The following is a 15,768-nucleotide window of genomic DNA, read 5'->3' as shown; positions in this document are numbered from 1 at the left end:
AAAAAATAGGATGAACGATTTAAATGAACCAATAAAAGCCCCAGATAATCTAAAATTCATGCCTCTAATAAGTGTTGAAAACTTAATTGTTACCCTCAAAGCTTGATAAGAGTAAACAAGTTTTTGGTCCACCTTGTTGACTATGAGGGAGGAAATCCGGTGGTCTCCTCTGTAGGTGTAGATGAAAACATTGTCATGCCCTCGAAGTGCTTTGGCCCCAAACCTCGAGGTGATGGACTTCTGGAGGGCTTGGTTCAAAAGCTTGGTGCCTGAGTCCAAGCAAAGTGGCTGCATGGATGGCTGAGTGCCTTCACAGTGCACATCTATTTGGAATGGACATGCCTTACAGAGCAGGAGGAAAGGTTTGTTTAACTGGTTGAAATTCATCCTACGCCACAAAACCAAATGAGTGAACTTCTATGAATTAGTTAATCATATCACAACCTCACCTACCTCTACTAACTCCAGCATATGATTGTAACCCATAGATTCCAGGGTCACCCACAGATCTGTGGGGTCTCCATCTTTCTCTGTGGCCTCCATCAGGTTCAGCTCCATAAAACCCTGCCGGGTCAGCTGGTTTTTCCTCATATCAAAGTTTTCTGGCCCCACAAAACCAAAAACAACAATAAAAACCTGGGTGCACTCTTCACGTTAAATTGCTTTGGTTAGTGACTACCTTTACACACTGCCCAGGCATCCCGGTCACACTTCTCCCCACTGGTCCTCAGCTCAAACAGGTTGTACTCATCCAGGCTTAGCAAACCATTCCCATCCAGGTCAATCATCTCAAAGATTTCAGACAGCACCTCCCTGTGGCAAAAATAGGATATTACAGATAAATGACTCGCATCATCTTTTCCTATAAAACACGTGTTCATAAGAGCATTTTCCATTCAAACTCTGTGGCAGCAACAGATAAACATCAGAGGTTTACCTCAGCTCGCTGGTGAGGTCTGGTTCTCCTGTGTCTGTCTTGTAGACAAGTTTGACAGATTTATCCGAAAAGTTACTTTTGTTTTGTTTCTTTAATCTGCAGCCACTGGTGAAGGGAAGCAGGCGGTAAGTCCCAGCATTTAGTTCTCCTTTCCAAACATACTTCTACAAGAACAAAAAACATCAACAAATAATCTCACAAGTGCAGACATGCAGGAATTACAACAGCATGTCGGAACACTGATATTTTATTTGATTCTATGTATGATAGATTTAGAACACAAATGAATCTGGTGATGAAAGGACCTGTTTACATTAAACATACTTCTTTGTCTTTTGATTCGGTGAAACATACTAAAGTGGAGTCCTCTTTGGTTTCACCTGCTGTCATGACAAAAACAGCCGTGTCCACGTTCATCCATGCTGGAGGCTTATCTGAAAAGAAGAACAGAAAAAGTTTTTTTTTTTTTTAATCACAAATTATTTTTAAAATGAGTAACATACATTATGTATTTTCTATGAATTATGAAAATTATGACAAATAAAATCGTAGAGTGAGGACCTACAGGAAACTCCATTCAGATCATGGACCTTCTTGCTACAAGAGCCATCAACTGCACCAACATGCAGCCCTATGGCAGATCCATCATACTAAATTAAATTTAATGAGCTCAACAGGCCCATGAAAGGTAATGATCCTATTTTATGTTGGAATTTTAGATGCCCTAAAAATTGCTTCTGACCCAAACAAATCCTTAATCAAAATTGCTGAAGTCTAATTTAAAAATGTCAGATAAAACCTTGCTTCTTGAAGCAAAGTGTAAAGTACTACTATAATTTCTATAAAAGGCATTTTGCAGGCAACTTTATACAATATTTTACCAATTGTAAAAAAAAAAAAACTTGCAAAGGGTTTCGCCAAGCTACAACGTTTAGCTGTGTACGCTACAGTTTTGCACATTTGTCTTTCAAGAAAATGTTGAAACTAACCAGGTCTGTGGCTGAGGCTCAGCGGCTGGATGGTTAGATATACACTGGTTTTTTGAGGAATATGAAGGTGGTACTGCAGAGAGCTAATGCTGCTGTTATCGTCCACAAAGAAGCAGCCTTTCAAAAAGCAGTGATGCCAATCCTGCAATGACAGAAAACACTCCTGCTTTACATATCCAATGGTTGTCTGGATGGCAAGTCAGGAGAACAATCATAAAAATATGGTTACCTCTGCTAGAAGGCCTTTATAATACTTATAATGGATTCAATTCTGCTTTATGTATCTAGACATGTTTATGTGTGTGGCTTCAGCTTAGATCCTGACACTATTACACAACAAAATTCATTTATTCAGTCAACAGAAACCAAAACTAATTAGGACTTCCTATTTAAAGCAGGATGGATCTTGTGACAGGGGATGTATAGTTTGGCATAAATAAGCTGAAGAAGCTCAGTTGATTAACAAAGGCTGCCACAGTTATAATTACCACTCGAATCTTCAGCGGAAAAATTCATTGCAACATTTTTTTTTAATATATATATTAACTCATTGACATGAAACAGATGCTACTCTAGTGCTGGCCAGAAGAGGGCAGGAGTGTCACACCATGGGTCTGAAGAGGGCTGGGGAAAGTCTCCCTTCTGGACCTGATTGGGGCAAATTGGAGTCCATTTAACCTTGATAAATATGGCCTCTTCAATCTTGAGCGAGCGGTCATTCAAAAGCGTCCAGGGGCTACTTTGGTGATATTTATGAATTCTAATAATTCTTCCATTTTGCAATCCTGTTGTTGCTTTGTCTGGCTACACAACCGAAATTAGGTAATAATTTGAAATTGAACAGGAACATCAACACAGCGAAGTTTTCATTCCCCTCATTGGAGACACATTAAATGAAAACACAGTTGACGTGGACACACAGTAAAAAGCACATTGAGGGCCAAGCAAGGCTAGAATAGGCCATATATCCTTTTAGTTGACAAATAAATCACCAAGTTAAACAAAGAAAAGTGCCATAAAGACGGAGCATGCCACTCCTTTAGAGAAAAGCCATTTTCTCTGAGTATTTATCTTGGGCTGTGAGAGGCATAAAAGATCAAACCATAACACTTCGGTGGTTTGTCCAGACAATATTAAATGAGGGAAAATGCCATGGGCACCCATCCACTGGTTAAGGACATCAGAATTAATGCCTCCATAGAGAGAGGGTCAGCCTGCAGACTAATACAGGCTCTGTCACCTGCTCCAGCCACAGGTCTGATTTACTGTTTCACAGGGTCGCAGGATACCAAACCAGCCACACACACCCACAGTCTATTAAACCTCCTTTAATCTCTTTCTGCTCTTATCTACACATAAAAAACTATAGGAAAACAGAAAACTAATGATTGCCATGTAGATTTCTGTGTACAAGGAGATATTTGTGTCTCAGAAGATGCAACAATATCTACATACTGATGCAGCTACACGTCCATCCTCCATCAGCTGTAGTTATTAGCCTGTGGCTATATAGGAAGCCAATCCAGGGAGCAGAAGTTCCCCTTCGAGGTGCTCTCTGGACACACATTCTGTTACCCTTAATGATGTCTGGCCGTTTCCAATCTCAACACAGTGCTTAGACCTGTTCTCTTCTGTTTATTTATTTACTTTTTTTTTTCTCGTTTTGCTGTAAAGCAAACCAGCCATGGTTAAGCCAAAAAGAGTGAAAACAAAGAGCGCCAGATCAATACAGTGTATATCTATCCACCCCAGGCTACGTTCAGCCATCCGAGCGGCTGCACGACACGCTGGGTCCTCCTTATAACGCCGTACTCCATACAAACACAAAAAGATATCCAGTTATTTACCAAACGTACAGATTTGGCCTTTACAATAAACCATATAGTTAATAGTACTGTATGTACAGATGGAGCTTAAGAAATAGGAATACAATTGAATTACTCATTCATTTCAATAATTTAGCTAAAAAATTGTACTAACAGTGTTTAGTAACTTCTGCTGCATGTTAAGAATTTATTTTCATAAAATATCCCATGAATGGTTTCTCAGAAAATTATATCATTACATAAACTTATTAAATTGGGTTTTGTTGCAGAAATATTAAGTTATTGTCACAAAATATAATTGCTCAAGAAGGTGGATAGAAGTGCTCTATCCAAGCATATCAATAAAAAGTTTAAAGTAAGGAAAAAATGCACTAAAGAACCAAGAGAGTACACTGATCATTAGGTATGGACAAAGAAACAACGAGGCCTTATAAGTATTTAGAGCCATGCAATTTATGTTAAACATTCATTTTTATGATTACAACTGACGAACTGCCACAAATACGGCATCCCAGAAAATTTGATCATTACATAAATAAAAATGGATTTCATTACAGAAATATTACGTTATTGTGTTATACGTTATATTGCCACAAAATATTATTGCTAAAGAAGGCGGCTGTTTTCACAGTGCTCTATGCAAGCATATCAATAAAAAAAATTTAGTGGAAGGAAAAAATGTGTTAAAGAACTACCAGTGCTCATTAGTATGGACATAGAAACACCAAGGGGTTATCATAAATGTTGCTTCATATAGAAAGCAGGACTTGATGTCATTTCAGGACATTTCCAAACATTTAGGACAAGTGCACCATGTTCCAACAGCTTCCGTTACCTGTAAACCTGACGGTTCCTGAACTTTGCCTGCCTTACTGCTGCTGGATGCCATTGTGACTGAGTTTGACAGGGACGACCGTCTGCTGCGAGCAGAAGGAGGATGAGAGGAGGACTGGCTGTCTGAGAAACACAGTTAGCAAAATACTCAGTTTTAAAAAAGATTAATTTATGACTTTGGCAAATTACAGGCAGATCAGTAATCTATGGAAACAGTACACAGTTTTCCAATAGTAAAATTAGCTGGGTGATGAAATTCAGTCGATAGTCTGCCTTCTTGGAAGTCTCTTTGCACAGTTCAAGCAACAATGCAGACTGCTTTTTGTTCTGAGAAAGTGTAATCTCGAGATCTAGCTCCCTGTAATTACATTGCCAGAGGAAATCACTAAAGGCACTCCTTCAAAATCATTTTCTTGCATAACATTATTCCTTGAAGATAAACTGAGGGTAGAATTTTTTCAAAGGGGCGGATTGTTACCAATCTCAGAAAATCAGGACGATTAGAAGTGTGAGTAATCAGTTAGATACAGAAATAAATAAACCCACTGTAATCCTCCTTTAGATTTATGTTGTTAAAATAAAGCTCTGAAAGTTTTTTTTTTCAAACAAATCAGTAAAATTACCACTTGAATGAAAGCAAAACCTACATCAAAACATTAGAGGCTACAGAAAACAACCCATTTGACGTGTGTGATCGCATAGCAACTCAGGTCAAAGCCTTGTTAAAGCACAACAGGTAGAAATCAATACATGGGAGAGGCACAATAACGTGATAATCCAGACTACTGCGTGGGAGCTCATTTGTTTTTGCAGTGGTGGTTGACTGCTCCTCCTCTCTAATCCCTCATCACCTCCCAAGTGAGAAGTGGTGGAATCCTCCCCGAATCAATAACAAGAACATGGACTGACCACTTAAATCAACCCCATCCATCTTCCCAATGTTGGCCCCTCACTCTCCTTATCATCCCAGAGCTCCGCCCTTCCAATCCTTTCTTCAACAGTTGGGTTCTAAATTTTAAAAAGCAAACTTACAAAGGAGAAGTGACAGAATCTACAGATTCCTTACTGAAAATATGCAGCTGACTGAATCTAAGTGGTTTCAAACCAAAGTAGTTTTTTTTTTATTATCAATTTTCTAATGGCAGTACCAGAATCAAAACACTTTGATGTCTCCTCCCTCTAAACAAGCTGCCCTAGTTGTTTGGCTATTATGAAACATAGACTGCCTTAATGGGGTGATTTGTCACATTGGTGATGAAAAATTGATCAATAAAACAGCTATTACTCATTAATCAAAACGGATCATGAAGTGCACTGCGGAGATTTGGGGTAAGCCTGCTCTAAAGCCTTTGTTCAATACCTTTTTTGGCAGTGGAGTCTGATTCCCCATGTTGAGCTGGTGATGCAGATGATGCTGATGCCACTGAGCTTTTAGGAGGGCTGTACAACTGGCTGCCAAAGTTCTGCCTCTTTAGCTTAGCGTCAGCTTCTAGCTTCTCCAGAGCAGCCGTTTGACACTGCTCTGCTGTAGACACAAGCTGCCTGCAGAACTGACAGCAGCAGGGGAAAAAGTAATAAGAGAATGATACATGAGCAATGTTTGGAGCCAACAAAGAGCAGCATAAATGACTTCATTTTTTGTTTTTGAATGTACTACAAATCTAGACAGATTTGCAACAAACAACTAGAAAATTTCTGAAGAAATTTAGCAGGGGCCTGCCAAAGCTTGCCCGTCGGTTCGGCCCGGCGTTGTCACGCTACAAATTAGCATCGATGCTAAAGAACGCTTCAATGTAATCAATAACTGGCTTTCACGAAAGCCAGTTAGCAAATTGCTAACATGTGAACAAATTGTGATTCCGGTTTTTGTCGTGGAAAAAATATTCCATCAAGCTAGCAGCTACGCTATCAGAGCCACAACAAAATATCCCACAGCAGTCAAACTTGTAAAATCAATCACATTTCTTAAAGAACACATTACATTTAACAACTGTAAGCAGTTCTAATAATATACTAATTAAATGAAATAGTATATTTTATGGACAGAACACAAACACTTCTTACCGTTAAGCTTCTTCTGCTTCTTTGTGATTTTAGCGGCGGGTGACATCTAACGTTAATATGTATTATCGCCATCTACTGTGCTGGAGTGTGTACGACAGCATCTCCCCCAATCTAAATTCTTACATATAATCCTGTTACCTTCAAAAATGTAATAACCGCTTTATTTATTTTGTGTTTAATTAATATCTTATTAAGTTTAAATGTCTGTATATCATATTTCCTAATTTATTGTTTTAGCTTCTCTCTACTTGCTTTATATTTTCCACAATTAATTATTACATGTTCTACTGTTTCCATATCCATACCACACTCACATCTACCTGTTGGATGTTTACCAATCAAATTTAAAGTTTTGTTTAATCCAGTATATCCAAGGCACAATCTTTTTTTTTTTCATACTTGCTCTTTTCGCTTTTCAGACTTACAATACTTCATTTGAGCCAGCTGGGGGAGACAATTCTCTGTTTTAGCCAGTAGGGTATTAGGGTTTTCAATGGATTTTCCCCATTGACTTATAATGGGGTTTTTTTCGTAGTTTTTTGCGAATTATGTCGCCATGTTCATCCCGAATCCCACCAAAAGTAATAGCTGGAATGGCGTGAATTTTCTGCAGGTTTTGATACCTCTTTTGTAGGTGTGCACGCAGCGGTATGAGCCGCATTAACGGTTACGGATGAAAAATAAAGAATTATAATAATAATAACTAGAAAAACAAAATTTCTGAAGAAATTTAGCCGGGGCCTGCCAAGGCGCGCCCGTGGGGTATGGGCCCGGCGTCGTCACGCTACAAATTGGCATCGACGCTAAAGAACGCCGCGACGTAATCAGTGGCACGCGGAGAATCGCAAGAACATTAAGTAAGGCGGACGTGCACCATTCAGTATGATTTAAAATTTTTGTCAAGGCTTTTATTTTGGAAGTTTTGTTAAACTTCATTTCAAAGGGCCAAACTAATCCCATGCGTAATAGTCATTGGGTTAAATCAGTTATATAATGCTCAACAGAGCAATTATCTGATTTAAAAATATTCAAGGCTTTTATTTTGAAATTTGCAGTATGCTTCATTTCAGAGTTCCGAACTAATCCCATGTGTAACAGTGCTTTGGATGAAAAAGTCATATAAAGCCAAAAAGAGCAATTACCTGATGTAAAAATATTCAAGGCTTTTATTTTGAAATTTTCATCAAGTTTAATTTTAAATTGCCACACTAATCCCATGTGTAACAATTGCTGGGTTAAATCAGTTATATAATGCTCAAAAGAGCAATTTTCTGATGTAAAAATATTCAAGGCTTTTATTTTGAAATTTTTGTTAAGCTTCATTTCAAAGGGCCAAACTAATACCATGTGTAACAGTGCTTTGGATGAAAAAGTCAAATAAAGCCAAAAAGAGCAATTACATGATGTAAAAATATTCAAGGCTTTTATTTTGAAATTATTATTATGCTCCATTTTAAAGTTCCAAACTAATCCCATGTGTAACAGTGCTTTGGATGAAAAAGTCATATACGGCCAAAAAAAGCAATTACATGATGTAAAAATATTCAAGGCTTTTATTTTGAAATTTTCAGTATGCTTCATTTCAGAGGGCCAAACTAATACCACGTGTAACAGTGCTTTGGATGAAAAAGTCATATACGGCCAAAAAGAGCAATTACGTCATGTAAAATATTCAAGGCTTTTATTTTGAAATTATTATTATGCTCCATTTTAAAGTTCCGAACTAATCCCATGTGTAACATTGCTTTGGATGAAAAAGTCATATACGGCCAAAAAGAGCAATTACGTCGTGTAAAAATATTCAAGGCTTTTATTTTGAAATTTGCAGTATGCTTCATTTCAGAGTTCCGAACTAATCCCATGTGTAACAGTGCTTTGGATGAAAAAGTCATATAAAGCCAAAAAGAGCAATTACCTGATGTAAAAATATTCAAGGCTTTTATTTTGAAATTTTCATCAAGTTTAATTTTAAATTGCCACACTAATCCCATGTGTAACAATTGCTGGGTTAAATCAGTTATATAATGCTCAAAAGAGCAATTTTCTGATGTAAAAATATTCAAGGCTTTTATTTTGAAATTTTTGTTAAGCTTCATTTCAAAGGGCCAAACTAATACCATGTGTAACAGTGCTTTGGATGAAAAAGTCAAATAAAGCCAAAAAGAGCAATTACATGATGTAAAAATATTCAAGGCTTTTATTTTGAAATTATTATTATGCTCCATTTTAAAGTTCCAAACTAATCCCATGTGTAACAGTGCTTTGGATGAAAAAGTCATATACGGCCAAAAAAAGCAATTACATGATGTAAAAATATTCAAGGCTTTTATTTTGAAATTTTCAGTATGCTTCATTTCAGAGGGCCAAACTAATACCACGTGTAACAGTGCTTTGGATGAAAAAGTCATATACGGCCAAAAAGAGCAATTACGTCATGTAAAATATTCAAGGCTTTTATTTTGAAATTATTATTATGCTCCATTTTAAAGTTCCGAACTAATCCCATGTGTAACATTGCTTTGGATGAAAAAGTCATATACGGCCAAAAAGAGCAATTACGTCGTGTAAAAATATTCAAGGCTTTTATTTTGAAATTTTCAGTATGCTTCATTTCAAAGGGCCAAACTAATACCATGTGTAACAGTGCTTTGGATGAAAAAGTCATACAAAGCCAAAAACAGCAATTGCATGATGTAAAAATATTCAAGGCTTTTATTTTGAAATTATTATTATGCTCCATTTTAAAGTTCCAAACTAATCCCATGTGTAACAGTGCTGTGGATGAAAAAGTGATATACGGCCAAAAAAAGCAATTACATGATGTAAAAATATTCAAGGCTTTTATTTTGAAATTTTCAGTATGCTTCATTTCAGAGGGCCAAACTAATACCACGTGTAACAGTGCTTTGGATGAAAAAGTCAAATAAAGCCAAAAAAGAGCAATTACGTCATGTAAAAATATTCAGGGCTTTTATTTTGAAATTATTATTATGCTCCATTTTAAAGTTCCAAACTAATCCCATGTGTAACAGTGCTTTGGATGAAAAAGTCACATAAAGCGAAAAACAGCAATTACCTGATGTAAAAATATTCAAGGCTTTTATTTTGAAATTATTATTATGCTCCATTTTAAAGTTCCGAACTAATCCCATGTGTAACATTGCTTTGGATGAAAAAGTCATATACGGCCAAAAAGAGCAATTACGTCATGTAAAATATTCAAGGCTTTTATTTTGAAATTTTCAGTATGCTTAATTTTAAAGTTCCAAACTAATCCCATGTGTAACAGTGCTTTGGATGGAAAAGTCAAATAAAGCCAAAAAGAGCAATTACGTCATGTAAAAATATTCAGGGCTTTTATTTTGAAATTTTCAATATGCTTAATTTTAAAGTTCCAAACTAATCCCATGTGTAACAGTTACTGAGTTAAATCAGTTATATACAGCCCATAGCAGCAAGTAGTTGTAAAGGCCAGTTCTCAGTCCTGATCTGTTTCAACTGAGGATAGATAGAACTACAACGACGCGTATTTGTAGTCCTAACCACCAGCCAATAGCCTCTTGAGTTCCGTTGCCATGGTAAATAATGGTCTCAGCAGGTGTGAGCTGTGAGTCATACATGCTCAAACACACAATTGTGTGTTTGAGCCAACACGTTTTACTGAAAAAAAACATTGGAAACAAATCCTTCTTGTTCGGGAACCGTAATACATATTCGAAAAGCGTTTAAAGCGTATCAGAGGCCTATGTGTCTTCTGCGATAGTCCTGAGATTCATATCTGTACCTCACTCAGAACATTTACAGCGATGAGAGAAAGAAATGTTGTGCCCAGATCTGAAATTCTATTCAAATACATGGGAGAGAGCCTCAGACAGCCTCAGAAAATCCTGTCGCATGACTTTGCTCTGAAGCACCGTGACAGAAAACCGTACGATCTAGATAAATTTCGAAAAGATTTTACCGGAGCAGACAGGCGTATCAATGTCTGGGCCGATTTTGATACTAATCGTGCGATATTTGTGGGCGTGATGGCGATTTCAAAAATGATTTGGGTTGAAAAAGTTCTCTTGATCTCTCACTCTAATCCGCGAGAGAAGCACTCTAACTTTAGGAAAAATGAGAAACTTTGGGTCGCTTAGAGGCAAATTGTGGACAAACCGTAACTGGTATCGACGAGCCGTCTTCACTTTGGAAGAGATCACAGACGTATCTACAAAATGAAATTTGAATGGCATTTCTAGGTGAATTTGTGACGACACAGAAAATCCTCAAAAATAGGGTATTTCCAGGATTTTTCCCATTGACTTATAATGGGGTTTTTTTCGCAGTTTTTTGCGAATTATGTCGCCACGTTAAGCCCAAATCCCAGCAGAAGTAATAGCTGGAATGGCGTGAATTTTCTGCAGGTTTTGATACCTCATTTGTAGGTGTGCACCAAGCGGTATGAGCCGCATTAACGGTTACGGAAGAAAAATAAAGAAGAACTAGAAAATTTCGGAAGAAATTTAGACGGGGCCTGCCAAGGCGCGCCCGTGGGGTTCGGGCCCGGCGTCGTCACGCCACAAATCGACGTCGACGCCAAAGAACGCCGCGACGTAACCAGTGGCACGCGGAGAACCGCAAGAACGTTAAGCGAGGCGGACGTGCACCATTCGGTACGATTTAAAATGTTGTCAAGGCTTTTATTTTGGAAGTTTCAGTATGCTTCATTTCAAAGGGCCAAACTAATCCCATGCGTAATAGTCCTTGGGTTAAAATAGTTATATAATGCTCAAAACACAAGTAGCTGATGTAAAAATATTCAAGGCTTTTATTTTGGAATTTTCAGTATGCTTCATTTCAAAAGGGCCAAACTAATACCACGTGTAACAGTGCTTTGGATGAAAAAGTCAAATAAAGCCAAAAAGAGCAATTACCTGATGTAAAAATATTCAAGGCTTTTATTTTGAAATTATTATTATGCTCCATTTCAAAGTTCCGAACTAATCCCATGTGTAACAGTGCTTTGGATGAAAAAGTCATATACGGCCAAAAAGAGCAATTACATGATGTAAAAATATTCAAGGCTTTTATTTTGAAATTTTCAGTATGCTTCATTTCAGAGGGCCAAACTATTCCATTGTGTAACAGTGCTTTGGATAAAAAAGTCACATAAAGCCAAAAACAGCAATTACCTGATGTAACAACATTCAAGGCTTTTATTTTGAAATTATTATTATGCTCCATTTTAAAGTTCCGAACTAATCCCATGTGTAACATTGCTTTGGATGAAAAAGTCATACAAAGCCAAAAACAGCAATTGCATGATGTAAAAATATTCAAGGCTTTTATTTTGAAATTATTATTATGCTCCATTTTAAAGTTCCGAACTAATACCATGTGTAACAGTGCTTTGGATGAAAAAGTCACATAAAGCCAAAAACAGCAATTACCTGATGTAACAACATTGAAGGCTTTTATTTTGAAATTATTATTATGCTCCATTTTAAAGTTCCGAACTAATCCCATGTGTAACATTGCTTTGGATGAAAAAGTCATATACGGCCAAAAAGAGCAATTACATGATGTAAAAATATTCAAGGCTTTTATTTTGAAATTATTATTATGCTCCATTTTAAAGTTCCGAACTAATCCCATGTGTAACAGTGCTTTGGATGAAAAAGTCACACAAAGCCAAAAACAGCAATTGCATGATGTAAAAATATTCAAGGCTTTTATTTTGAAATTATTATTATGCTCCATTTTAAAGTTCCGAACTAATCCCATGTGTAACATTGCTTTGGATGAAAAAGTCAAATAAAGCTCAAAAGAGCAATTACATGATGTAAAAATATTCAAGGCTTTTATTTTGAAATTTTTGTTAAGCTTCATTTTAAAGTTCAAAACTAATCCCATGTGTAACAGTGCTTTGGATGAAAACGTCATATACGGCCAAAAAAAGCAATTACATTATGTAAAAATATTCAAGGCTTTTATTTTGAAATTATTATTATGCTCCATTTTAAAGTTCCGAACTAATCCCATGTGTAACATTGCTTTGGATGAAAAAGTCATATACGGCCAATAAGAGCAATTACGTCATGTAAAATATTCAAGGCTTTTATTTTGAAATTATTATTATGCTCCATTTTAAAGTTCCAAACTAATCCCATGTGTAACATTGCTTTGGATGAAAAAGTCATATACGGCCAAAAAGAGCAATTACGTCATGTAAAATATTCAAGGCTTTTATTTTGAAATTTTCAGTATGCTCAATTTTAAAGTTCCAAACTAATCCCATGTGTAACAGTTACTGAGTTAAATCAGTTATATACAGCCCATAGCAGCAGGTAGTTCTAAAGGCCAGTTCTCAGTCCTGATCTGTTTCAACTGAGGATAGATAGAACTACAATGATGCGTATCTGTAGTCCAAATCAGCAGCCAATAGCCTCTTGAGTTCCGTTGCTATGGCAAATAATGGTCTCAGCAGGTGTGAGCTCTGAGCGCTGAGCTGTCAAACACACAATTGTGTGTTTGAGCAAACACATTTTACTGACAAAAAAGCATTGTAAACAAATCCTTCTTGTTCGGGAACCGTAATACATATTCGAAAAGCGTTTGCAGCGTATGACAGTTCAATGTGTCTTCTGCGATAGTCCCGAGATTCATATCTGTACCTCACTCAGAACATTTACAGCGATGAGAGAAAGAAATGTTGTGCCCAGGTCTGAACCTACATCGGTTGTCACTCTAATTTGAGCAAAAATGAGAAAGTTTGGGTCGCTTAGAGGCAAATTGTGGACAAACCGTAACTGGTATCGACGAGCCGTCTTCACTTTCGAAGAGATCAGAGACGTATCTACAAAATGAAATTTGAATGGCATTTCTAGGTGAATTTGTGACGACACAGCAAATCCTCAAAAATAGGGTATTTCTAGGATTTTTCCCATTGACTTATAATGGGGTTTTTTTCGTCGTTTTTTGCGAATTATGTCGCCACGTTAAGCCCAAATCCCACCACAAGTAATAGCTCCAATGGCGTGAATTTTCTGCACGTTTTGATACCTCATTTGTAGGTGTGCACCAAGCGGTATGAGCCGCATTAACGGTTACGGAAGAAAAATAAAGAATAATAATAATAATACTTAAAGAGACGCTTCTCTCCGACAATAGTAATAGGTTCCTGCCATTGCTTTGCATGGCAGGCCCCAACTAGAAAATTTCTGAAGAAATTTAGCCGGGGCCTGCCAAGGCGCGCCCGTGGGGTTTTGGGCCCGGCGTTGTCACGCCACAAATCGGCATCGACGCCAAAGAACGCCGCAACGTAATCAGTGGCACGCGGAGAACCGCAAGAACGTTAAGCGAGGCGGACGTGCACCATTCAGTACGATTTAAAATTTTCTCAAGGCTTTTATTTTGGAAGTTTTGTTAAACTTCATTTCAAAGGGCCAAACTAATCCCATGCGTAATAGTCCTTGGGTTAAAATAGTTATATAATGCTCAAAACACAAGTGGCTGGTGTAAAAATATTCAAGGCTTTTATTTTGGAATTTTTGTTAAACTTCAATTCAAAGGTCCAAACTAATTCCATGTATAACAGTCATTGGGTTAAATCAGTTATATAATGCTGAAAACGCAAGTAGTTGATGTAAAAATATTAAAGGCTTTTATTTTGGAATTTTTGTTAAACTTCATTTCAAAGGGCCAACCTAATCCCATGTGTAATAGTCATTGGGTTAAATCAGTTATTTATTGCTCAAAAGAGCAATTATCTGATGTAAAATATGTCAAGGCTTTTATTTTGGAATTTTTGTTAAACTTCAATCCAAAGGTCCAAACTAATTCCATGTATAACAGTCATTGGGTTAAATCAGTTATATAATGCTGAAAACGCAAGTAGTTAGCAAAATGCTAATGTTAGCATCATTGCTGTCACTAGCATGTGGGACATCACTAGGATGTTCTCTATAATGGACTTACTCCATTCAGTATACTAAACATGGCTAATAAGTCCAATAAATAGCTAATAGCTTATTTAAGCTAAAATGCTAATGCTAATGAACTGCCTTGCTGCGCAAGGCAGTTCCCTAACCTGAGAGAAACAGATAATGCAGAATAATATTATTGCACTGCCTGCGGCGGTGCACTAACCTCAGGGGCATGTTGAGGCTTTTATTTTGAAATTTTTGTTAAGCTTAATTTCAAAGGTCCAAACTAATCCCATGTGTAATAGTCATTGGGTTAAATCAGTTATTTATTGCTCAAAAGAGCAATTATCTGATCTAAAATATGTCAAGGCTTTTATTTTGAAATTTTCAGTATGCTTCATTTCAAAGGGCCAAACTAATACCATGTGTAACAGTGCTTTGGATGAAAAAGTCAAAGAAACCCAAAAAGAGCAATTACGTCATGTAAAAATATTCAAGGCTTTTATTTTGAAATTTTTGTTAAACTTCATTTCAAAGGGCCAAACTAATCCCCTGCGTAATAGTCATTGGGTTAAAATAGTTATATAATGCTCAAAACACAAGTAGTTGATGTAAAAATATTCAAGGCTTTTATTTTGAAATTTTCAGTATGCTTCATTTCAGAGGGCCAAACTAATACCACGTGTAACAGTGCTTTGGATGAAAAAGTCACATAAAGCCAAAAACAGCAATTACCTGATGTAAAAATATTCAAGGCTTTTATTTTGAAATTATTATTATGCTCCATTTTAAAGTTCCGAACTAATCCCATGTGTAACATTGCTTTGGATGAAAAAGTCATATACGGCCAAAAAGAGCAATTACTTCACGTAAAATATTCAAGGCTTTTATTTTGAAATTTTCAGTATGCTTCATTTTAAAGTTCTGAAGTAATACCACGTGTAAGAGTGCTTTGGATGAAAAAGTCAAATAAAGCCAAAAAGAGCAATTACGTCATGTAAAAATATTCAAGGCTATTATTTTGAAATTTTTGTTAAGCTTCATTTTAAAGGGCCAAACTAATACCATGTGTAACAGTGCTTTGGATGAAAAAGTCAAATAAAGCCAAAAAGAGCAATTACATGATGTAAAAATATTCAAGGCTTTTATTTTGAAATTTTTGTTAAGCTTCATTTCAAAGGGCCAAACTAATACCATGTGTAACAGTGCTT

The 15,768-nt window shown here is 36.6% G+C and overlaps 1 protein-coding gene across 1 annotated transcript in view; it reads right to left on the bottom strand.

The window, feature by feature from the left end:
• Window positions 1–15,768, bottom strand: part of efcab7 (EF-hand calcium binding domain 7) — a 36,643-nt gene that overhangs the window by 4,033 nt on the left and 16,842 nt on the right. The window contains exons 4-11 of the mRNA XM_032571921.1: window positions 5,947–6,136; window positions 4,588–4,709; window positions 1,927–2,068; window positions 1,262–1,371; window positions 938–1,101; window positions 680–813; window positions 454–602; window positions 133–342 (exon numbers count right to left, since the gene is read on the bottom strand). Coding sequence (XP_032427812.1) covers window positions 133–342; window positions 454–602; window positions 680–813; window positions 938–1,101; window positions 1,262–1,371; window positions 1,927–2,068; window positions 4,588–4,709; window positions 5,947–6,136 — 1,221 coding nt within the window. The remainder of the gene's footprint in view (window positions 1–132; window positions 343–453; window positions 603–679; window positions 814–937; window positions 1,102–1,261; window positions 1,372–1,926; window positions 2,069–4,587; window positions 4,710–5,946; window positions 6,137–15,768) is intronic.

Source organism: Xiphophorus hellerii, chromosome 9 (assembly GCF_003331165.1).
Source record: "Xiphophorus hellerii strain 12219 chromosome 9, Xiphophorus_hellerii-4.1, whole genome shotgun sequence".
Lineage (NCBI taxonomy): Eukaryota > Metazoa > Chordata > Actinopteri > Cyprinodontiformes > Poeciliidae > Xiphophorus > Xiphophorus hellerii.
The sequence above is the reverse complement of the archived record's forward strand: the minus strand, read 5'-3'. Positions and strand labels throughout refer to the sequence as shown.